Below are 25,992 nucleotides of genomic sequence, written 5' to 3'. Positions count from 1 at the left end.
CCACAACTTTTATATAAAAAAAAAAAAAAAAGTGACTTTAAAACTTCTGCAGACTCGAGAGCAGAGTGTGAAATCTTTAATGAATGTCTGAAAGGGGCTAAATATACATTTTGGGAGGCGTGTGCTGAGACGACGTCAAGAGCAAGATTTTGATTGTGACACTGATTTATGCATGAGGCATATCTCTCTCTCTCACACACACACACACACCTACACACACACACACACACACACACACCTACACACACACACACACACACACACACACACACACACACACACACACCTACAGTACACACACACACACAATCGGACTTGTCCATTTAAACAGAATGCAAATCCGACGTCACATCTGTTTAAGCTTCTCATCAAACAACCGGCCTTGATGTTCCCATAAAAACAAACTCAGGAGAGGAACTCAAACACATAACACCTTTTTCTGAGGAAGCAAGATAACAGGACACACACACACACACACACACACAGAAAGGCACTCAGAGAATTTAATCAACCTCCGTTTCTGTTTTCCAACAGGAAAACGACCGTCAGCACTTCATGCCAAGTTTTCTCATCAACAAACAACATTTTCTCTCTTCTTCCTCCTCCGACACTTACAGTGTAATAACCCTCAGATCTGATGCAAAGCTTCATTCAAAGCACAAAAGCCTCATTGCATCACATTTATTTTAAAAAACACAAGAGACACAGACTTTACGTCCTGATGAAACCTCTGAAAGGAAAAGCTCCAGAAAAACAATCAGCTGGTCCTGCGTTATTTAATGTTTTTCATCCTCTGAATTCTGTTTCATTTCTTTTACTTTTGCAACATCTATGATAATGTTTTTACGTCAGTTTGGTCGAACTTCAGAGACACGTTCAGACAAGCAATACCAAGAAAACAACTGAAGGGCTTCTGATTCAATCCATAATTAATCAGTGACGTGTTGATCGCCAGATTTTTGGAAGGTTTGTACGAGAATGATGAAGAAAATCTCTCAGACATTTGTATTTTTTGGTAAGATATTTTGTTTTTGTTGTAAATATTTTTGACCTCTTTCTGATAATTACTCTGTTTTCTTTTTGTCTGTGAAAATCAAAACAACTTCATGAAACCTGCTTTTTACTGGAAGTTGATTTTTTTTTTCCTGAAAAGTCACCTGAATGCATTTTTAATTCTAGCAACATGAAAAATGTCAAATTATAAGAAAGGAAAAACTCTTCAGATTGACAAGCGTCTATTTCCCGGTTCCATTTCCCTTCCTTCTTCCTTCTTCCTTCTTTTTTCTCTATCTTTAAAGGTTCATTCCTGACAACCTCGGCCACATCTTTACATATTTGAACAGTTTTGGACTTGGTTCAGTGTTTGGATCCAAGGTAACCCTTCAAAAACACCAAAGTCTCAGAAGAAGACAAACAAATGAACCCGTCAGGCCGTGGTAGAAAAGCACTCCCACGTTCTGCACGGCAAAATTACTGTTTTTATGAATGGAGTCTGGTGGCTGTGAAGAAAGTGACAGAACAGGTGTTTACACAAAAAGGATTTCATTCTGGAACAAAAAGGTCCGTCTCTGCAGGGATCCTTTCCGTGATGCTGTCAGACACTTAGAGTTTCGTTCTGAGTCAGTGGCAAAAACAAGAAATTTAAAAAGATGCACTCTGAAGGTCCAAGTTGCCGCTGATGATTACTTTGCCTTTAGTTACTTAGAAGACATTTAGATCCCAAAATATGTCCCTAAAAAGAAAACACTGGAAACTATAAGGTCAAATAATGTCAGTGTGGTTTTTTTTCCCCTGAATGTGACCTGGTTAATTGGTGCCGACACATTACATGACATTTCACAATACAGAGTGGAAGCAGGACAAAAGGTCACAGAGAGTCTTATTGTGGGACAAAAGACCAGAGAAACTTACAGACAAACTCTTGTGTGGTACTTTAGTCTCATTATTCCTGATTTTTCTGATGATTTTGTTTGATAAATGTACATTAAAGATGTCAAGATGTTTCATTAACAAGAACTATATTAGAGAGGAAACTGATCAGTCTGTTGTCCTTGATATGAACTTCACTATCAGCCTTCATTTTGCGATTGTTTCCCCTCACGTGAAATATTGTGGGGTTAAACTTCAGCCTGTGAGTTCCTGTTTTGTGGCTCTTGGCTGTTTTGTAACTGCAGCCTCCTCCCGTCCGCTCGTTTGGCTCGTTTTGGGTCACGACCAGCACCGCTGAATCGTCCATTGTGCTGTCCTCGCTCGCCCCTGTGCCACCACCACCACCTCCTCCTCCTCTCAGTTCACTTCACCCTCGAGACCAGTGAGCTTTGCTGGCAGAGAAGTCAGCGAACATCGCCAGATCTTCAGCTGTGACCAACAATAGTGAAGATTATACTTTTAGTCAGGACATAACGCTGAGATCTGTCTGATATCTATCTGATCTTTGCTTATCTGACCAGAGGACCGGTATTAAAGCACAATAACTGCACCAATTTAATTTAGGTTTGCTGCCCCTGTCATGATAAACACACTAAGAATAAAAGAGTAACTGCTCCTCTCGTCTCTCGTCTGCAGCTGGTCTTCTACGTGGTCGTGCAGACGTTGTACACTCTGGGTCACAGCCTGTCTCTGATCGCCCTCACCACGGGGAGCGCCATCCTCTGTCTGTTCCGGTAAGACCGCGCGTTACTGTACAACATTAATACACCAGATAAAAAAGATACAAGGAGAAGAAGAAGAAGAGTGGGTGGTCTTCATTTCAAGCTCAGTTTTCAGGTCTTGACGTGACGTGTGAGCGATCTGAGGAGAAGCTGTCACTTTAATTTGATTCGAAACGAACGAGCACTAATTTCACAGCTTTAATTGTCAACAGATGTGCATGTGTGTGTGTGTGTGTGAGTGGGGGGGGGGGGGGGTTGTGTGGCAGCCTCTCAGTTTACGCATTAATTGGATTTACTTTTATTCAGTTTGTTAATTTAAATTATGTTGATTGGAGCTCTCTCTCTCTCTCTCTCTCTCTCTCTGTTGGGATTAGTTTTTAAAAAGGCCACTGGAGATCTGACCAGAGTAGCAACGTGGAAAATATTCATAAATCAGCAAGGCGTGAAAGATAAAAATAGAAGATGTAAGATTCCTGCATTAAAAAGTCAGTTGTTGTCAGTTGTTTCAAACCAGAGATATGGGCGATGGTGCGTTTCATTTGGTCGTCTGTCGCTGTAACTAACTCAGAAAGAGCGAGCCGCCTTTGTTTGTTCATACTGAACCAAGCAGCGTGACGATACATACAGCGTGTGGTACACATCGTAACATCATTGTCTCCTGTGCAGGAAGCTCCACTGCACCAGGAACTACATCCACCTCAACCTCTTCTTCTCCTTCATCCTGAGAGCCGTGGCCGTGTTGGTGAAAGACGACATCCTCTTCAACCGAAACTCGCAGTGCTCCAGCCAGCCGTCACTGGTGAGGTCACCGCCTCCACCTCCGTCCTCACCGAGGCCGAGTCTTTGCCCGAGGAAAACAGGAAGCTGCACACTCGTGTGTTAACAGCACAACTGTCACAGGAGGGAAAACGGTTTCAGTTCGATGCTTCCAGCTACCAGGCTGTAAAATTAAATGTAAATGAGGTTTTACAGAAATGAGGCTTCACATTTTTCTATTTATTTGAATTTTTATTAGTGAGTTCATTAACTGATACCAGGGATGACGGGAACTCTGGCCACATGCTGCATATTGGTCGGCATATTTTGATAACAGTGCACATAACGTCTCGTACCTCTGGCAGCGAAACCAAAATGTTTATTTTATTTTGTTTTCTTTGCCAAACTTTTTCAAATTCATCCGTGTTCGATACAAAACACGCCTTCATTTGGAGGTTCAGCACTTATAATAGAGTCCAGTGGGGATCCAGACTCGCAGCGAAAAAACAAACTGCTCCGGCTACATCATCCATTTCTCCACCCTTTATCTGTATGTTCAAAATAATCACTGCTACGCCTGTGAATATGCTTCAAATGGCAGTTAGGAGGCACAGAAGGTATGTAGTGCACGAGTGCACGAGTTCGAATCATACAGATTAATGTGGATGAGGTGGATTTAGGAGTTTGTCTGGACATTTTAATAAATAAAAGTTTTATTTTTCTCTTGTTACTGAGCTGCTGATATCCTCCCTGAAGCTGCAGAGGTTTTTTTTTTGTTTTTTTTAAAGATCAAGTTTGCAGAAACAAGAAATACTTAAATGTAATATGAATAATTAATTTGAACTGCACTGCAGGACTTCAGAACAGCCTCAGGATTTAGCTTCAGATCAAAACATAAGATTTAAGGATCAAGTTTTTACTAAACTTGAATAAATAAACTTTTGAGGACTTTCCTTCATCACGAGTGTGGATACTGACACATTATACGCAGATGATAGTTCAGTGTACGTACCAGATACGCACTTCAGCCAAGTACTCCCTCCTTACTAGCTAATGGCATTAGATTGAATTAGTTTTAGCTACTTGTATCTAATAAAGTTGTATCTCCTCCTTGCATTCATTTCCTCTCAAGAGTGAAAAAATCTCCGTGTTACCATTAAAGGAACAGTGTCTGACCTTTTACGCTCCCATCTGCTCGCTGCTTGTAGCGTTGTGATCTGCAAATTAAAGCTCATCCTCCTGGTGAACTCATCGATCGCCCCCGGTGGAAAAGGGGAACATACACCCACAGACAAGCCTCATTAGCCCCACGGTGTCTCTGTGGATGTAGGAGTCTGTACCGTAGAAAAAAGATAGCGTGTGCTCTCGAGGCCTACATGAGACTATGACTTAAAGGTTAATAGTCCCTGTTGAAGAATTATTGATAGTTTTGTGTCATTTAAACCTTTTAATGATTTAACACGAGGTCCAGAGTTAAGATGTTTGACCTTTGTGTTCTTCAGGTGGGATGTAAAGCCAGTCTGGTGTTCTTCCAGTACTTCATCATGGCCAACTTCTTCTGGCTGCTGGTGGAGGGTCTGTACCTCCACACTCTGCTCGTCGTCATCTTCTCCGAGAACAGACACTTCGTCGTCTACATGTTCATCGGCTGGGGTGAGCTGGCCAAAAAACTACATTCAGTCAGATGTGATTTAACAGGAAGTGTAGCAGCTTTTCGTTCACCCAAAACTGAAAACTCAGTCGTTATCTCCTCACCCCCATGCCGAAGGAAAAAGTCTTCACAGCAAAACAGCATTGTAGCATTCGCCTAAACAACTGAAGTAGCTGGAGACGTGACAGAAAAGCATAAAATGGATCCATACAGCTCGACGAACATAATCAGGAAGCTCTCCAGAAGCCCTAAGATCCTAAATTGATTTGAAAAGACCTTTTTTTTTTGCACCTTCGACATGTGATAGATCTCATGCACCCACTTCAGACGGGGTGCAATGTTTTTTTTCCGACTTGCTGTTGTGTTGTAAAATTATCCTGAATGTTTCCGAGACTGATCGAGGTTACGATGTGTTTCCGCTGGTCACCTGTTGCTAAATCTTATGGTGAAACATCAGATGAAGCTGGTGAAGGAGACTTAACATAACACTAATAAAACTTTGATATCACCTCGTTCTTTTTCTGTCTGAGTCACGTCAGATAGACTTTCATCAGCAGTGGTGGTGAAGACAAGGCTTTTACGAGACCCTTTACCGTGTGTGCGATAGGCATCTTAGCATTTATTACTGAAAACTCACGATTATAATTCAATATGTTCTGAAGTATCATGCTTTATTCTCGTATCTAACGTGTTGGAAACTTATATAATCTATAAATTAATAACTGGTAATTTATACAAGAGAAAAAAATCAAGTAATTATATCACATAGTAGTAAAATAAAGATAAAAATAAACACAGTAAATAGTGAAATAAATGTTATTCTTTCAAACTGATGGATAATGTTTTACCTACGTTATATCAGTGTTTTCTTGTGGCATTTTGCAGGAATCCCCACCGTGTTCGTCTTTGCGTGGGTGCTGACGAGGATTTACCTGGAGGACACGGGGTGAGCGTCAAACAGCCTCTCCTCAGAGTATTACTCATCATCTGTTATTTGCTTTGTGTCAGAGGAACACACGATCGCATGTTGTGCACTTACTTCTTTATTATTTCCTCCTTCATTATGCGATAGGAGACATAATCAGCATTAGACAGCGGCATGCGTCGATATTCGCCAGGACTTCATGTTGTTTCATTAGTCCACAAATCATATTTTATCAATTAGAGTCTGTCAGCGGATAATCCTACTGGGCTCACTTTCCGGGATTATAAGATCCCATGTCAAAGAGCACGTTATTGAATAAGTCAGCTGGTGGGATTTGCATTGAGCAGCGATCATTACGAGCCTGGTATCATGGATCCGCTCAGCTTCTGTTGCACATTATTACAGCTGGCACCGCGGCTCGTTATTAAGCGAGTCGAACTGAGTGGGCGTGTTGTTAAAGAGACTTTGTGAAACAACTCTGCATCAACAATTACAGAGCAGCAGTCTGATGACAGAGGACAGCGAGGATAGAGCTCCACAGTGTGTGGAGAAAGATAATGTAGCTTCAGTGTGGACGTTCATCCGTGACCTTGGAAATAGTAGTTTCGCTGTTCGGCTCGACTCATTTACGGCCCCTTTATGTATGAAAATGTGTCCGTCTTTCTCAAAAAATGTAATCATGCCTGTCCACATACTTCCATGCGTCCTTTATGTTGCCAAGGATGTTAAGCAATACATCCAGTGGAGGACAATGCGATGGCACTGTTGTAGACAGCGGTGGTCTCTGTAACCGTTAAATACATCGAGATGTTTCGAGGAAGGTCATTTCCAGGACTGTAATCCGCCATTGTCCCGACTTCTTCATTGTGTCCGTTGGCGACGCTCGCCTCCACGATTTCAGGTGGTGCTGCTCAGTTTCCTCTGCATCCGTAAGCTTTCAGGAAAAGGTGCACATATAGAGACGGGGGGGAAAACCCCAGGGAACATTCAGGAGGGATAATATATATATCTGATGTGGTAATGCGTTGGGATTTTCGAGGAAGAGCTGAAGGAAATCCCTGAGGAGAAGGACATCTTGCTTAGCCTTCCAGTATTGCAGCCCAAAAACTAATGGATGGATTTGTGACCTGCCCTGAAGGATGTGAAACACTACTTAAGACACAAATGACTTAAAAACATTGTCAGCAAAAATCTACAATTTACATTATGGTTATTTATTGTACCCTCAGATGCTGGGAGACAAATGACAACCCCGTACCTAACTGGGTGATCAACGGACCAATCGTATTCTCCATTACGGTAGGTAGAGCTCCGTTCCCTCCTGTTGATCTGCAGGTGCTTCACATGCTTGTCGGGGTAAAAAAGTAGCAGTAGGCGACACTCACTGTTGTAATTGAGATGTTCGACAGCCTGCAGCCAATCAGGATTGAGTTTCTGTCTGAACTTTTCATTCACTGTCTTCTGGGGGTGGAAAAATGTCCAACACAGCAAAATAAAATCCCCCCTTGTGGGTTTTCGGGCTTCCAATATTTTTATTTCCTCCCCTGTCTCCAAGGTGAACTTCATCCTGTTCATGAGCATCATTCGGATCTTGGTTCAGAAGCTGAGGTGTCCTGACGTGGGCGGCAACGACCAATCACAATACAGGTATCTCACACGGGACATTTGATTTACCCACTTGTGCTACAAACCTGTTTTTTTTCCCCTTTCAATTTTTGATAAAAGTTGATAGACTATGTTAACGTTTATGTGCCGTTAAAAGCTTCACCTGCTCGAGTCAGCTGAAAAATATAACACAGAAGCCTGATAATCTGAAATGTTCACAACATATTTTATCCCCTTGGTGGTTGGCTGCCCGCAGAGATAATAGTTGTGCTAACGCTGATGCAACTAGACAGCGTTTCATGATGCAGCCTTTGAGATACTTGGGGGGGTGAAACCTCTACGGAGCGGCACATTTTTCCACGATTCAGCGTCTGTTTGAGTCTCGGCCCGGTCACAGGCAGCGTGTTTTAATCTTCAGGCGTTTTTTTACCCTCCAGGAAAATCTGAGCTGTTGCCTAGTTGTCGCGAGGAAAAGCAAGAGGTGATGAGAAAGCCTGGACGTGCTCGGCTCGGTCCACTGAATCTTTTTGTCTGTTTACGTGAATATTCAGTGTCAGCGATCTTGTATTCCAGTGTAGGGCTGAGCAGAGGTGGCAGCTGGAGAGTGATAACGGTGGGAAGGATTTGTCCGTCTTTCCTTAGAGTTGCAGGGGTAATACACCACTACAGCTGTGGTTTTAATGCATTAAGTTTTCCTAAACCTTTTTCCCACAGCCATGCAGATAGTGCATGGCTGGAGTATCCGCTGCTCCGAGGTGCTGACGAGATGAGGTCCGATTCTGTTTTTACAGCCAACAACTGAAGTCCTCCTCATGTCGGAGGTGGGTGGTGTTAGAAAACATCTGTTCATTCCTTGTTTTTCTCTCAGGAGGTTGGCCAAATCCACTCTCCTGCTGATCCCTCTGTTTGGGATCCACTACGTCGTCTTCGTTTCTCTCAGCGAATCCATCACAGAACATTATAAAGTCTTCTTCGACCTGGCCCTCGGATCCTTTCAGGTGCTGTATTATTTAGTCCCTCCGCAACACCACGTCTATTACAACACCTCATCGTCGTGTAAGTTTAAGCATATGTTGAATTACTTCTGGTATTTGTTGGGTTTGTTTTCAGGGTCTGGTGGTGGCCATTCTGTACTGCTTCCTAAACAGTGAGGTAAGCTTACACTGTATCAAATGACAAAGCAAAGTACGTGATATTAAGTAATATTAGTGAGAAGTGAAACTGATTAAACACAGTAATCACAAACAGGACCGAGCGCACGACTTCCAACCAAAATCCATTTGCACAAAACATAATTCCCCCTCTTAGTATTTGATTTTAGAGTCAAAAAGAATGAATAAATATAGAAATGAAAAATCTAATTATATAATTGTAAATATATAATTATAAATATTCCCATTAATGCTTCTGCACTCAGCTGATAACGGGCTTATTTAGGAAAACACACAGCTTCGTCTCATTGTGGTCTGAAAGTGGAAAAAAAACGTTTGATAAATGATTTTGGCAATTTGTTTTGGTCGGAGCGAACGTTTGTGAGCCGTGTCCTCATTCCACCAGAACATTATTTTAATTAAACATATTTTGGATTTATATTATTCAAACAGCAAGTGCTGGAAAAAAAAGCAAACGGGTCTTTTTGTTTAAACATGGACCGCTTATCATCGTTCTCCCACTCCCCACGAACATCTGCGTCTCAAAGAGCTGAAACTGACCCAGTTCCAGTTAATACAACTGATCCGATCAGATAAAGTTTAAACTGAGTCACAGATGGAAAAAAAGTACATCATCATAAACAAGAACAGATTTAACAATATGATAATGGATTTATTATAAAACTAATGTAAATGTAAAACATAAAAGTAACTGAATTAATATGATGATCAGCAACGTCTTTTTGTTAATGTACTTCCCGGAGATCACTTGACTTTGACTTAAAGGGGAAATAGACGACTTTTAACACCTTCTATTTTTTCCCTCCATCGAGTGAACGTCCATCCGCTCGCTCGTGTTTTACCTCGGTTTCTATCACGCTCCCTCTTCACACAGTTTCCACAGTTATTGCAGTTGCTCCACTGTTACCTGTGGATAGTGAACCAGGGGAAACCGATGCCTCCTTCTATTTTGGTTGCACAATGGTCCTTTTCCTTAATTTTTCCATTAAAAATCCAGCCTGGTTACAGACCGAACAGCACTGTGAACGTGAGCTTTATAAGAACTAATCCATACGTGGATGGTGTCGTCTTTCTCCGGACATTACACTGTGACAACAGTATTTACTTCAGAATGATAAGTTAAGTCCAAAAGGTTGTCCGTTGCAAGTTTAAGCTGCACAAAGTGACATGATTTGACTAGAAGTGAAGCTTTGTTATGTCTTGAATACGAGTCGTAAATCTGTCTCAGTGTTTAAAAGCTACATAGCTCTTACTCTGCTTAAATAAGGCCTCTGTTTACAGGATAGTGTAACATGTGCTAAACAAAAAGTCCCTTTATATTTGGACTGTTTCATCGTGAGGTGTTATCACAGTTGGCCATCAGCCGTCACATTTTGACTATGAATCAGAACATTTTGCAGGTAAATGAGATGTTTTGTTGTGGTTGGTTTGTCCCTTTATGAGTTTGATTAACTGTCATATATTTGTTTGTTTTTTTTAATTTGCAGGTTCAAGGCGAGCTGAAGAGAAAGTGGCGGAGTATGTGTCTGAACTGCCGCCTCAGCAGAGATCGCCACTTCAACAGCACCTTCGCCTCCAGGAACGGTTCAGAGCACATGGCGCAGTTTCACCGCAACTCTCGAACGCAGTCCATCCTGCAGTCGGAGACCACGGTGCTGTGAGGACCCGACGGACCCTTTAAAAACAACAATCAGACAGTCTGCAGGTTGACCTGGGTCGAACAGTCTTACAGGTGATTTTAACACAAAGCCGAGGTGAAGTAACACATGGGTGGGAACCACTACAAGCATTCAAATTGTACCTGAAGTGGACCTTAAGTGGTTCTGATCACCATCAAGAGGTTAGAGTGGCCGCACCCACCCATCTGATACTTGAGGCCCGTTAAAATCACTGCTTCATGAATGGATTTTGACCCAGGTCAGCACATGAGCCCTGCTCGTCTGGGCTTCTGGTAAACAGGGTTGTTTTTTTTGTTTTTTTATTGATCCAGAACCTGAACTGTTCTGACAAACTGCATCATTTTTAATGGATATTTAATGAACTGCTGTCATCGAGAAGCGCTGTGCATGCTCCAAACCCATCTGTGCTTCGACGGTTTTGACACCGCTGCTGTCGTAATGAAGAAATGCAGGACGTTCAGACCGAAGACGTTGCGTAATCAAAGAGTGTGCGTCCGACGGGAGCTTCTGCTGAGACCGGTGACAAAATTGCTGACACTTGATTTCTGGACAAGCTTCATTCATACAGTTTCAGTTGTTACTCAGCCTGAGAGAGTACAGGACACATTGCACAGATTTGTTTTTGTGCAATTTCGAGGCAGGACTGAGGTTTGCAGTGGGAAGCCAGTGAGGGATCACGTCCCACAGAGATGTGTGCTGATCTACACTGTGCAGAAAACACAAAATAATGGAACAAAAACCATCAAATCAAAGACTTAAAGAGGAGGTCTGCACAGAGCTGTTAATTCGAACCCACACCTCACTGCTGCTGCAGGATTTCCATCCACTCCCACCTGCTCGTGTAGCCATTTTGATCACTCCCACCCAAAATACTGTTTTTCTTTCTGCGCCATCCCACAGGGGAAAATAATACCCACATAACCATTGAGGAATGTTTTTAATCCGAAGGAATGCAAATACTCGAGATGTGGTTCAGTAAGCCAAATCTTAAAAGACTTGAACTGGAAAAATAAAAAAGGTGTTGAAGTCGATGAAGCGTTAAACGCAGCTACGAGGAGGTTTTGCTGGTGCTGAAACAGTCTCAGTTTAATACTGACCTACATAAGGAAATGCAACCATCAGCGAGGAAGATAAGCTGTTTCTATAAAGTTAATCTTTGTATGATTTCCAGTGAAATATTATCACCAGGGACCCATAAAATGGCTCCATACAGCTCATAACTCAGCTCCGAGATCCGTCCATTTTTTTTTACCCTTTTTAAAGTTGAAATCCTCACTGTAGCTGCTAAGCTAACAGCGTCCACAAGCTCGACCGCTATCGGAGCCTTGGATTAACACTTGACAGCTAATCGATCGATCGTTGCACCTCGACCCATCCATTTTGTTTGCCGTGGCCAGAAGTGTCTTAAAAACAGGCTCACATTGTTCAGTAAAGACATGTTGAGAGTCGACGGTCCGACTCAACTTATTTTCACTCTCATCAGTCACCGGTGACAGCAGAAGTTCCAGGCGGATACAGGAAAAGAAAATAACTTTGCTTATTAATGGGAATAATATTTGTGATATTCATACAGCGGGTGTTGCGCAGCAGTTGCATGATACTCTCAGTGTTTTGCCTTTCTTTCATCGCTGCTGATAAACGGCTGTTGACGTGTCAGTTTACTTGTGAGATGTACATTTTGTGAGATAACAAGAAAAAAAAAAAGAAAAGCTTGCTTTGTGCAAATGTTTGTCTTTTACATGTTGTATTTAACTGTCACCACAAGACAAAAAAGAAATCCCGGTGACACTTGACTCGAGGCATACAGAAGAGTTTATTTTTCACATTTTCACACCACTGATTATGAATTATTCACCATCTTTAAACATAATATATTAGATCGTCGGAGACCGAGTGAATAATTGATGTCATTTATAAGAGGAAGTCACACGTTTTAGATGAACGTATTTAAGAAACACATGACCAAACAGTGATCTTTTTTAAGCACTCCAAATCAAACTTGCACTCTAACGTATATTTATTAAAAGCCAGACCCCGCTGTGCCTTAAAAGATATACTAAACACAAGTCTGCAAAAAATATGCATTTAGATTAATAATCAAATCAAATCGTAGCAAAATAAACAAATCAATTATACCAAGTTTGGTAAATTAGGCCAACATCAAGGAAATCTTATAGATACACTTGAGCATCATTTGCATAACAGAGAATAAGGTTTAAATATACCTTTAAAGAGGTCATTTAATGCAAATTCTCAGGTTCATACTTTTATTTGGGAGGTCCTAGTAGAATATCATTACATAATTACATTTTCAAAAAACATAATTTTTCTCATATGGTGCAGCATCCCTTTTCACACTGTATCTTGAACACTCTGTTTTAGCTACAGAGTGAGACATCTCGCCTCTGTTCAATCTTTGGTGAGCGTTGCACATGCGCATTAGTTGACAGGCAGGATGTAGCCAATCAGAGGCAGAGTGGGGCGGGTCAATGCGGAGCAAGGTAGTGTGATCTAAAATAACACCGCTTCAGCAGTAGCAGCTGTATGTCTGCTGACTGACTGGAGTGTATATATGTTATAATAAATATATAAAAATACATATTTATATTACGCCTGTTACGTGTTTTCTGTGGGAGAGAGTAATCTCTTTGTCGTGGACTTCGGCTTTTTCATGTTGCAGACCTTTAACATGCACAAAAATGCGTCATAACACAATAAAAGAAAGGCACAAACCCCCCCAAAAAAGCAGAATATGACCTCTTTAAGTTTCTGTTTCAACACCTGAACTGTTGGATTTACTGCTTGTCAGCTGCTGAAGGGCCCGTGTCTACCTAGCCACACTTGGGTCTTGTCTCTATGACATCACTATCTTGTCAGCCGCCGCTGTCTGATCCACACGGCATCGTATAATCTGTTTGTTTTGTATTCAGCATCGTTTTGTGTTTTTCTTATTCTTGCTGTCACAGAACAGATGACGAAAATACGGTGAATATCATCACCTGTTCCAAGAAAAAGCGCGACAGTGAGGTCACCAGCACCTTTCTGAAAAGTTGAGATATTTTCAACTGGAAGCACTCGGAGCAGCCGTATATATATATATATATATATATATATATATATATATATACAATATGTATATATATATATATATATATATATACATATATATACATATTAGAGGTTTTTCAAAAGAAGTCACAATTAATTTGCTGATTAGTTTCTCATTTAATTGTTTCTAATTTGTCTCTTGAAGTTAAAGAAAAAAAATTAAAAAGCGACTCAGCTGTCGCCTTCAGATTTGTTATTTTCTAATAGAAGACAGTAGAAATCAGCAAATATTTACATTAAAGATGCTGGAATAATGAGATATTTATTGTATAAAAAGACTCAAGCAATCGTCTATTAATTCTCTGTCCGTTCACACATAACTCGACCGTTTCAGCTCTAAGTTTTCAGCGTTGTCTGGCTGCTGTCAAAGCTGTCGAGGCGATCGCACAAACACAATCGTGTCAAACATCATAATACATCAGCTGTATGCCTTAAGAGAAGTGTTACCAAATATATCACAAACACGATGTCACCATGAGTGTATCATAAGACATCTGACTACCAGCGGCGGAGAGCGTGCGTGACACTGAAGCCGGTGTTGGTTTCGTTGAGTGGTTTCATATTTAAATGTTGACCGACGTGATGCTGAGTATCACGTCTTTTAATCAACACATGTATTTGTACAGTGACACCATGAATGTCATGCAAAGAAATGATTGATAAAGGCCATCTTTGTGAGCACTGTACTGTGTGAATGTAACTCTTTCCCTCATTAAAAGGTGTGTAGAGGTTGGGAGGATCTACTGTGGGAGCACGCTCCCTAAGACTTCATCGCTGCCTCCATGCTGCTGTGGTGATGTGTGTGTATTAATGTCGATCAGGACGGACTTTGGACTTTGACTTTTTGGGATCTTGGACGAGTTTCTGACTTGGAAGACCGTTGTGAGAACAATGGATCGCAGAGAACAGTCCATTGTGATGTGAATACTGCAGCACACAGCCACAGATCACCCACACAGGTTGTTGTCACTCACGCAGCCTGATTGGATCTTCGCCCAGGGTTGTGTGAGTGTGTTTGATTTTCTTTTTACTGACATTTACGTGAGGTTCGATCAGACTCGCTGAAAACACTTGTGTGGGAGTGGAGGCAATTTATCCTCATGAAAAACACCAGCAGACTGAAGGGAAAAGCACTTCTACATCACGCAGTGTGTGTCCAGTTTGATGTGTTTGTTTCTGCTTCCTGTCAGTCAGACGTAGTTTATCTGTCGCAGCTTTCTCTTTCTCATCCTGCTGCAATGATGGAGTATTTATTAATAAAGATGGATTTCTGAAGGAGTCGAGGGGAAACATTTTATATCAAGCTGCTTATTAAAATGACACGCAGAGTGTCGGTGGCTCCGCTTCCTTAAAGCGAGCTGTCGGTCAGACGTCCCCCCGGTGCTTTTAACCTCCCTCTAATTAAACTGCTGTTACTCATCAGACGAGAGCGCCGGGCGGAGGAGGAGCGACACACTGCGATCTTTGGTCGACTCATGCAAACTGTCACAGCAGCAGGAAACACAAACACACAGAGAGACACACTCACACGACAAGTTTAATTTTAATGAATAACTTGAGCTGATGAGTTTAAATGTCTGCGGATTTAGTTTCATTAACAAAATCCTGTGTTCATTCTTTTATTTTTAAAAAGAGAGGAAATCTCATAAGTTTATGTGCTTGAGACTTGAACTTGTCTCAGAAAATCATTATCAAATAAAGAAAAAAGAGAAGACAAATCTGATTAAATCTGCCGAGGCCTCATTACGCTCAAGCTAACCATCGAGCATCTGTGAGCGGACTTGGCTCCGACCCGTCAAGGCACCGGACCTCTGGGGGTGCTCAGTCCTGTGGGTTGCGAGGTGAGGTGTGGCCTCCATGAAAGGACGTCCTCGTTGGATCAGTTTTGGATCTGGGGAGTTTGGAGGCCAGGTAGGTGCTGATTGAACGGTGCACAGGTGCTCCTCGGACCGGTCACAGTGCCGCACAGTGTGAAACCAGAGCTGCTGCCTGTGAACTGTTGCACGCACAGAGAAAGTATAACATCTTTTACTTCCACTCGTGAAAAATAAAAACAAAAGTGTCACATTTGTATTTTTGTCTCCAGGCGAATGTTTTTCTGTTTTGTGTTTTGGCTCGATCTTATTGTGTGTAATCTCAACGATCTAAATACTCAGTCTGGCTGCTCGTGGCAGAAAACATTTTACAATTTACATTTCTGCAGCGTGTGAGGCGAACAGAAGGACGGGGCGGGTAGCGAATGTCAAAAGAGACGAAGACGAGAGCTCCGCTTACAGTTTCTCAGCTCAAACTTTCACAGAAAAGCCAAAGAAAAAGACAGTGTGAGTGACAAACACTCAGCAACAGAGACGGGACACACAGCACAAAAAAAAAAAGCATCATATCGCAGCTTACAGTTTCTCCATTTTCCTTCTTCTCCCTCCTCTCACATGTCCTTTCCACATATCGGCTCCGTACTCTGGGGCTGCCCGGCCTCGAGGCGGAGAGCTGGATGTTCAGTCATCCCCGAGAAGACGAGCAGCGTTGATCAGAGCTGACAGAGAGACTTGAGGCAAAGACGCTGCTAATTGGGAACAAGAAGGCGGGCTGGGTGAGGGCGACGGCTGAGCACTCGCCTTCATTTTTCGCTGGTTGTTGTGTGTGGAGTCACCCTGCGGGGGAAACTGAATCTTAACTGCAGTTTTTATTAGAGAAAAACAGAAGGCTGAGAGAGCGGGAGGTGTTGATTCTCGCCCGAGACGAAAAATTATAATGGAGGAGAGAAGATTATATAATCTGACTGAAACTGTGACTGACAACTAATACTTACAAGTTGTGCAACAACATAATATCAGCACTAGTGTCGGACAAACTCCTCGTTTTAATCAAAAGTAAATACAGTTCTGGATGTAGGCGACTTAAACCAGCAGCGTGTAGACAAACACTTTCGTTTTAGCTTCACTTTTACCACTGATGTAGATTTTAATTTTAAGATTTTTATGTCCCCATTAACGCATTTGGAATAAAAAATACAGTTTACATGCTGAATATTGATATCTAGGACAATTTTTTTTTACAGGTACAACAAAGAAACAGACTAAAGAAAGCTGATAATAAACCCAGGCAGGCTGTGACGGAGACATTTTATCAACACTGAAATATTGTCACAGGAAATGAGTCCTCAAAACCAACGAGTCGTAATGAGCACGCTATGAATTTGTCATGCAGATTTATAGGACGGCTTCAAAAAGACGAGCAGACTGAGTTCAGATGGATTTTTTCTTTCGCTTCATCTGCGACTGCGGAGCCGTTTCTCCACGGGGAAAGTTTGGATGCAAACAGCTGAAAAAGTTTTAAGTTTTTTATCCAGCAGCTGTGAGGCTGAACTGAGCCACGCAGGGCCGTGTGACGGTCTGATGTACAGTGTGTCATGAGAGAGTAGAAAAACGTCCATCGCAAAGTGCAATAGAGGGTCAAAGTCACGCCCCTCGCGGTGGACGGAGGACCTTATTTCAGAAAAACGTTGTATGGTAGTGAGTTTATCCTGTTTGTCAATCTAAAAGATTAATTTCCAAGACAAGAAACTCTCAGTTTGTCGTAATCAAAGCAAAATCTCATGTAGTTTTGTGTTAAAGCGCTCAGTGAACTACATCGTCTCCCTCAACACGCGTCACCGACACCAACATGGAGCCAACTGGGCTCAGAAAAGGAAGAAAAAAGATGAAAATCACAATAAATCTGCTCATATTGACGACTGCAGCTGAGTTGGTCAGTTTTGTAAGTTAACCAATATACAGGAGCAGCTCTGCAACGATTAAGTTACAGGTTTTGGCGAGCATTCAACGAGACAACGAGACTGTTGGCTGTGTCGTCTTCATAAGACGATTAGTTTAGTTTATTAGTTTGATTTTATTGACTTAAATTGACAAACATCATATGTGTGACAATTCAAACAGGATCAAAAAACTATTTGTCTCTCTCTGTTCACTACCTTGCAAAGATTTTCCAAAATAAAGTCTCATGAGGGAAACCAGAGACTCATCGATCATCCCACGTAGCCTGAGTTTCGCAGACATAAACACAGGTGACATCAGTATGGATCGGTTAGGAGCCGACTCCTCCTGTCGTTTTTTAAAGTGCCCTTAACTGTTAAATCTGCTGCTGTAGTTGCTGTGAAGTTCGAAGTCTTGCCATTTAAACACCTCTTTGCAGCGAGTATCCATGTTTTTCCAAGCAGATGCACCGGGACGCTTGTAGATTGGAGGTCAGTAAATACGGACTCGGAGATTCTGACCATTGTTCTCCAGGAAATGAGGAGATGGTACGTAAAAGAGGGTTTAACATTACCTCTGTTGCATGGACGTGGTTTGGGTATGATTACAGTGAAAATGAAGCCACAGACCGTCCCCCCTCCCGGCCCTCTGTCTCACGCTCTCTCCTGTCCTGCACACCTGCTGATCATCAGTAACCAGCACACCTGTCTGCTAATCGAGGCCCGGCGTCCTCCCTGTAAAGACCCAGTCTCTGCTGGATTGTTTTGTGTTGAGTTGCTGCATCAAGCACGTCTGTTTTTCCTGTCCAGGGTCACCGGCCAGTCTTTATCAGCCTCCACCTGGAAAGCCAACCACATCCCGCCTGCCTCGAACTCCCACAACCGAAACGGCAGCCAGACATCTGGTTTGTCCCTCCTGCAACGCTGCCCGTGAAAATAAAAGCGGCAGCACCTCGCAGCCTGCTTCTGGGTCCAGCTTTGACTCGTGACAAATCATGTCGAGCGGTACAGAAAGAATGTGCTGTGTTCGATTTTGTTTGCCGCTGTAGTTGGAAAGAGTTTTCTTTTTTAACTTTTAATATATTTTGTTGACTCCCTCATTGAAATTTAGCAAAATGGTTCAAAATAAAAGGAGGAAAAGAAACAAATACGAGGAAGTGCCTTTTATTTATGCTTTTCCATGTGGTCATTTTTCATAAACTGGTTCTTGAATTTACAGAAGAGGTGCTACATCATGATATGTGTTATCTGAAACATGCCAGACCGCCAGGATAAATGTTAGCGCAGCACGTTCCTGCAAAACCACAGATAAGTTCAAAGCTTCTTTATGCTGCAATGCTGTGCTCATGCTCTGGTGAAGTTTAGATACAAAACCCACTTGGTTAGAGTTTAGAAATCATCATGGTTTGACTTTAAAACACCTGTTTTGGTGCACAAAAATGTCTGGAAATGTCCCCTGGTGTCCTTAAAAAATATCCAGTGGCGTGATTCGAACAGCAGTCTTGTCTTGTCGGCCGTAATGATAATAATCATCACTTCCTTTCATGGAAGCGACAGCTCTCGACACCATCTGAAGAAATGAGCAGACCTATTATCACTTCTTACACCCTGTGATGTGATTCAAGCCTGCACCCAGATTATAGACGATATGCCATATCCTAGATTATATATCCTATATAATCCTATATTATATTATGATTCTGGGCTTTGCTTTTTATATTCAGTAGACGAACTGACGAACACAAAGACGAACTGCACTGCGACAAAACAGAGGAGCGCACAGCCAAGACGGAGGTGATGACAAGGCACAAGGAAACAGGAAATACAGAATAAAAAACACAAGACAACATGACCTTAACGTGCATGACATGACAGACTACACCGCTCTCACGTCCGCCTTGTAACTTTGTTTTTAATTGCTCTTTTTTTTACTACAACTGTCACTTTCCTATTTACAGCATCTGCACTTATTTCTGTCCTTGTGCTGCTGCAACAACCGACTTCCTCCTCCGGGAATCGATGACGGCTCATTTATTTTTTATCTTATCTCGGTTAGAAAAGTGCCGGCAGCTATTTACAGCAGATATGATGGGCTAGCAAGCTAATATTGGATGAATCAGCCTTCCAGAGAGAAAGTAAACAGTTTTCGGCCTCTAAAGACGAAGACGAGACCCGCTCTTAAAGTTACTCTTAATACTGTTGAGAAAGGCTGGAGACTCCGGGGGACACCTGCGCAGAAGCTGCACGAGTGGAAGTTGTGAAAAGCTCTAGCTTTATAATTTCAGGAGACGGCGTCCAGCATTAACAAAAGTTTTGTAGCACTCGTACACCATCAACCTGGCAGACGGGACTTCTTTCCACAGAGTTTGACAAGGAGAAGAGTTCACGTCTCTCCTTCTTCTTCTTCGAACGTTCGCCTCTCTGTGATGGATGTGAGAGACGCAGGAGAAAAAAAGTTGGAAGTAAAAGTTTCTAACTGCCAGAAGTTTCTCACAGAGAGACTGACAGACTGCTCCTGGACCTCATTATGTCAGCGTGGCAGGTAAAGCGCTGACGTTACTTCCACAACAGATAAACAAAAAAGGGCTTGGGACAAGAGGCTGATCCACGTGGGCACATTTCCCAGTTGATTTGGGATTTATAAAAGGAAACTGCGCACTGATGGTCACATGTCAGGTTTACTGTGGATTTTCTGCAGAGTTTCATTTATGTGTGGATTTAAGATCATTAGTCTGCTGCGTTGCCCTAAAATAAGATGTATCTCGCATAAAAATGGCTCTAATACACCTAATATCTCTCACGGTTAAACGAGGGGGACCCGAAAAACAGACGCACAGACAGGAAGGTACAGTACTGTAAGGTACTGTAACTAAAGACGAAGTCCAAAATCCAAAAATGTGCAACAGAAGGCAGAAAACAAAACAGGAGGAAACCAAGAAACAACAAAGTACAAACCAGAAGGATCAGGAAGCAAAAGCCGGAAACACACCACGGGAAGGTTGGCTGGGAAACGAGTCATTTCATGGGGCTGTGATGCTCAAAAAAATGCTTCCATGATGCCTTTTTTTGGCCCCAGTGCATCACGTGATGTTGTAATTAAACTGTCTTTCATAGCCGGGCGATCTTCCTGGTTGAACACAAGACAAACTGACAAAGAGAGAGAGGGGAAGAGGGGAGTATAAAGGGCGAAAAGCAGACAAAGGGAGGAAATGAAAAGCAAAACAAGACACATGAGAAGAGAACTTCAAAATAAAAGAGGAAATAACTTAACCACAAACTCAAACCATGAGTTTGAGTTTCACACTTGATATCGTCTCCTCGCTCACTTTCCTCAGTGAACATGGCCACATCTCAAACAGCGTGCCTTTAATGAGCACTTGGTGAACTAGTGAGAAAAATGATCAGCAGGTGTGAAGAGTCGGACGCTTCAGCCATCTGGTCGCTCCGTCTGTCGCTGACAAACATCTGCTCACCAGCCGCTTTGATCTCAGGAGCGTCGTCGTCGCCGCTGATTCACTGAAACTCACTTTGTGAAGAGGAGGGAGGAATCACATCGTCAGTCCTACGTCCCACATCATCCGTCACGCCAAGCGTTTCACACGTGGATGAAATCCAGATGTGATATTTCAGTATTTCAGCTCGAACATGTGCAGCCCGTATTTTACCTTCTGGTGAAGAGCTGCTCACCTGAGCTGCAGACCAGGTCGGACATCATTTTGAATTTCAGCTCTGTCTCGGGATGATCGGGCCTCACCGACTTAAGAAATATATTTTTATAGACGGCGGCAGAGAAATCCCTCGTCCCTGGTGGTTAAGGTCGGTGCTCCTGCTGTGTTTTCGGCAGCTGTTGTGACACTTTTAGGTCCCTGCAGTGAAATTTCGTGTTTACAGGTTCAGTCGATGATGCAGATTACACGCTGCACAGACGAGTTTGATTACTTGGAGTCGACTATTTTGTATCTGTCGGTGTATATTCTTTTATTTTTACGTTTATGTTTCAGAGCACAAAGTTAAAAATGCACATGGGACACACATCCATCCATCCACCTGATGGACCGCTCTCTCTCTCCTCTTCCCATCACCTGGCAGCTCCACCCATCTACACACCTGTTCCCATTTCCGTCATCTGCTCTGCAGTCGCCCCCGCCCTCCTCGCTGCCCTCCTCGCCCGCCTGCATCTTATTCCCTTATCACCCCTGCAGAGATTTAACCGACCCTTTCCACAAACCCTTCTGTCAGATCTTGTAGCGTTCCTGTCTCGTCCTGTCTGCACGCCTTCCTCTTCAATTAATCAGTGAAATCCCGCCTGTGCTTGGTTCCTCCCTGCGGCCACGCCACTATAACACTGTGCCAGAGATAAACAGAAGCTTCAGGAGCTGAGACGTGTTCACAACTTACCTTCATGTATACAACTTCCTGTTAACTTGAAAGTGAACATAAGTTAGTATGAGAAAACGTGCTGGCTGCACACTTGACAGGCAGGAGATTAACATCCATGTCGTCCATTTCACTGCTGCTCTGATGTTGTAAAGCCTCTTTTGCAGACAGTACGGCAGGAGGACACGCAGAGAAGAGAATAAGAGAGAGGAGAAACAAACAAAGAAAGGAAGGAAAATGTCATACAGCCAGCGGACAACTTTGCAAAAAAAGTGTATCAGTGGCAAAGTTGCTGACTCTGGATATGCACCTGCCAGAGAGAAAGGACCAGACAGTCTTTTCAAGCTCCCCTTCTTACCAAAGGGAAACGTCCAGGGAACTGCATTTAATTATGCAATGGCCAATATTATCAAAGGCCTCTCTGAAGTAAAAAGGCACGGCTGCATTTAAAATCCAGACCTCAGCGTTAAGGAACCAGAAGCTCGTCCAGCAGCAGGGCTGAACCATGACGTGGTTTCGGACTGCATGATGACAGAAATGCGATGAATCTGACCACCTCTGCTCCACATGTAAGTCCTGTGTGGAGGTAAAGGATCGACCCTGACATGCAGGAACATAATCACACGATGCTCATCTTTAAGGGGAAGCGACTCAGGTGTCAGCAGCTTCACGGTTGCCCACTAAAAGTGGCCGTTGGCGTCTCTGATAACGGCTGGATGAACAGTGACCTGTTCCTGGAGAGGAGTCAGATGTTTCCAGAGCAGCTGCCAAGAGATGACCCAAGGCCTCATGTCATCCTCATGAAAACCATGTCTACGATCTGGACCTTATACAACTGATGTGATGACCTATCCAAACGTGCCCTCCAGCCTGCTGACAAAGCACTTTAAAAAAGTTTGAAACACAGTTGGTGGGGTGGAAGCAGACAGGAAGTGTCCTTCGTCCAGGCTGGATGACGGCTTATGAAGCGTACCAAGCATCACAACTTTGAACATGAGAAGCATTTTCAGTTTCATCCGCACAGTGTAGCCTCACAGCTCACCTGTTTTTTTAAACTCAATAAAGAAATAATCATCGGTCCAGTCAAAGGCACAAAAAACTCTTTGTTAGGGTTAGAAAAAGAAAATGTTACGACTTAATATACCTCGTTTTATCGACACAAACTCGGATGAAATATGTCTCGTTAAAAAACATCTGGATTTGTTGGCAGAATGACGGCTGCAAAACGTCCTGACGGTCACTGATAATTACCTGTTTTTGCAGGTTGAAACGGGAAGAGGTTGGCTTTGAACAGTGGTCTCGCTTGGCCAATATTTTATTCTTGCAACCGTGCTGTAATGTTTCCTCCTTTAGCCATAAATCAAGGTGTTAAAGAATCTTAATTTCTGTCCAGAAAACCAACATCTCAGCTGAGGTTTTTTTGGATGGCTGAGAACACACTGCTCCAGTAAAAGTGGTGTTTCTCCTCATTTATTCTCCGCGACCTGTCCTCTACCTGTCACTTGAATGTGGTGTGATTATGTCTCGGAGAGCTCTGAGGGGACGTGCCGGTGTGTGTGTTTATCTGTGTGTTTGTGTGTCTAACTGGTGGGGGAACGGTTGATAAGACAGCCCGGCGTTGGCGGTTGTTGGCTTTGACGTCGTCGGGGTTCAGGGGTGCGTTGTTACGGTAACAACCGCAGGGAGTCGGGAGAGGGTGAGCTGTCACTCCGCCTCAGCCGGCCGCAGCCGAGACGTGTGTCTGAGACGGCGGCCAAACCTGAAACCATCAAGCCGCCGTCAATCATCCGAGCCGACTCTACCTCGTCACCTTGGAGGACGTTAAAAAAACAAAAAATCGATTCAAATGAAAGTCAAATTTATTCCCCGTGCTTTCGAGCTCTTGTTGACCTTTGCCCCGTCAACAAATGGGCACGTCGTGTCCTTTTTCTTCAAGGATCTCAGTCAAGGAGGATGTCGACGTTATATTAGGTCCAAGAAACACGTCGTGCTGACAGCCACAAAAAACTATTTAGTTTGTATCCATGCACACGAATCCTGTAGATTATATTTCGTGGCAATTTCAAGAAACGAATGATATGAAACAATGATATGTCATATATTAATATAAAGATATGACTTGGGACGAGTAACTCTTTCGAACCGTCTTCTTGTTTGTCTTTTTATGTTGCCTTGTGTTTCTTTGCTGAATCATCTTTCACAGATACGATCGACTGTTCAATATGTCATGACAGAAGTATAATTATGTCAGATCTTTTCATCCTGAGGCGTTTTTTCTCACAGTGTCTTTATTTAACTAATGGAGTGATCCTCACTAATGTGTGACAAAGCGCTGATGTAAATCATCACGCTGGAGAATCACCCAAAGGACTAGTCTGACATTTATGGAAACACGACACGTGTTTCATCTGCTGAAACTGAGGAGTGACGTGACAAGATGGATGGATCTCTGTGTCATTTTGTTTTCTTTCTTTCTTTCTTTCTTTCTTTCTTTCTTTCTTCGGTCTTTTTCTTTCTGTCTTTCTATTATCTGTCTCTTTCTAACTTTCTTTCTTTCTTTAAAATGGAAAGAAACAGTATTGTAACCAGGTACGTGTTTACTTTAACTCGACTACGTTTCTCAAATGGTTTGCAGTTTGTCTGAGTCAGTATCTGGACTTTTACAAGTCCAGATCTTCAGTACTCTACCCATCACTGCGCAAAACATACTGTTGTGCAACTCTGCGGCTGTCAGTGCTGATGCAAAATGTCAAATAATAAAATAATTATTAAAATAAATAAAATAATTTCATTATTTATTCACTGAATATTGATATAATAAATGTGTTAGTATCTGTTATAGGGTGCATATAGTAGTGAATAAAAGAACAACTGCTCACACGGCTTCAGGCTAATGTTGCACCCTGCTTTCAGGCTTTATGCTAAGCTAAGTGAATCAACGAGCGCTGTAATTTCAATTGATCTGCTTAATCAGCGGAGCAGTGATCCGCTCAAAGGACTACAATGATACGACAGATGATGGGTTAAGAAAATGCTTCGAACGCTCAGTAGAAAATCGACTCTGGATGTGAATATTCCTGTAACAGCAGTGAGGCCTGCTGGACGCTGGTGTCAGTCCGTGTTAGAGTCAGGATGTCTTCAGATGACACACACAGATACACACACTTGGAGACACACACAAGCCTGGCGGACGTACCCAGGATAACATCACCACTCACTGTCGCTGTCACACATGAAAGATCTCTTTTTTCTCAGATTATGGACGCTCCCTCAGAGCTGCCTGACAGCAGATTAGTATCTCCTGGCAGGACCGCTCGTAATAAATGACGTTCACTGTGAGAAAAGACGTTTCCTTGTGTTTTTGTTTCTGAAAAATCAAACTGGTGCAACTTAAAAAGTAAAAGAAGATTTCCTACGTGTACTCAAGAATAATTGGACAATTTTTAGTTCTTATTTTTCAGCTGCAAACATATAATCTGCATTTTTTTTGCTCCATTTCCTGCAGAAGACGAGGTATTTTATTAATGCAACTTAATAAAAAGGGGCTATCACAAAGTGACGTGACATAAGTGCACATCAAAACCAGCAAGAACACAAACATCGTGAATCAGTGAAGGATAAATTGGTCATTAAATGTTCCCTGCCATCCATTAAAATTCAGCACGCTTCATCACACATTCACAGAAAAAACACATCCGAGCAGGAACACGATGTGAGAAAAACAGCAGCGACGCTAATGTGCCCCGCTCACATTTTTGTTGTGGCCAGATAAACACAATCTGTGATAATTATTGCAGCGGGGAAATCTTTATCCTTCACGTTGAGTATTAAGTGCGTGGATTTACTCTGTCTGCCTCGTTTTTTTCAGGTTTGGTTTGCTTCTGATGGAAGAGCACCAAACATCCAACTACGCCACGACTGAATGCCTCTAAATGCCTCCTGAAGCATCAACCATCAGTGCTGGAAGACGTATTCAGAGCCTCAGCTTCATCACAAGCCAGCAAAAGTTCAACTACACAAGTATCATCGGCAAAATGTAATGCCAAAAGTTTCGTAGTTGTCAAACTGTGTAATTACAACGTCACGTGATGCACTGGGGCCGGAAAACTACTTTTTCTGCCCCCACTTCTGCTGCATGTCTGCTCCTGCTCACTTTCATCACAGCTGTCAGCGTTTCAGAAGCTCCACCTCTAACACCCCGATGGCGTCCACCCGTATGCTCCGACTCTTGCTGCTGGTGTCGGTGCCAAGCTCGACGTTTCCATGTGTGAGTGATGACGTCCAAACACGAGTGCTTTGCATAGGGATGAAAAGGGT

At 42.7% G+C, this 25,992-nt stretch overlaps 1 protein-coding gene across 1 annotated transcript in view; it reads left to right on the top strand.

The window, feature by feature from the left end:
• The window catches only part of vipr2 (vasoactive intestinal peptide receptor 2), a 38,192-nt gene extending 24,680 nt beyond the window's left edge, over positions 1-13,512 (top strand). The window contains exons 5-13 of the mRNA XM_084368765.1: positions 2,566-2,663; positions 3,318-3,450; positions 4,910-5,060; positions 5,944-6,004; positions 7,213-7,282; positions 7,539-7,630; positions 8,457-8,586; positions 8,699-8,740; positions 10,248-13,512. Coding sequence (XP_084224891.1) covers positions 2,566-2,663; positions 3,318-3,450; positions 4,910-5,060; positions 5,944-6,004; positions 7,213-7,282; positions 7,539-7,630; positions 8,457-8,586; positions 8,699-8,740; positions 10,248-10,421 — 951 coding nt within the window. The 3' untranslated portion in view covers positions 10,422-13,512. The remainder of the gene's footprint in view (positions 1-2,565; positions 2,664-3,317; positions 3,451-4,909; positions 5,061-5,943; positions 6,005-7,212; positions 7,283-7,538; positions 7,631-8,456; positions 8,587-8,698; positions 8,741-10,247) is intronic.
• Positions 13,513-25,992: the final 12,480 nt, after the last annotated feature.

This window comes from Pagrus pagrus (genome assembly GCF_965226575.1).
Source record: "Pagrus pagrus genome assembly, chromosome: 12".
NCBI lineage: Eukaryota > Metazoa > Chordata > Actinopteri > Spariformes > Sparidae > Pagrus > Pagrus pagrus.
The sequence above is the reverse complement of the archived record's forward strand: the minus strand, read 5'-3'. Positions and strand labels throughout refer to the sequence as shown.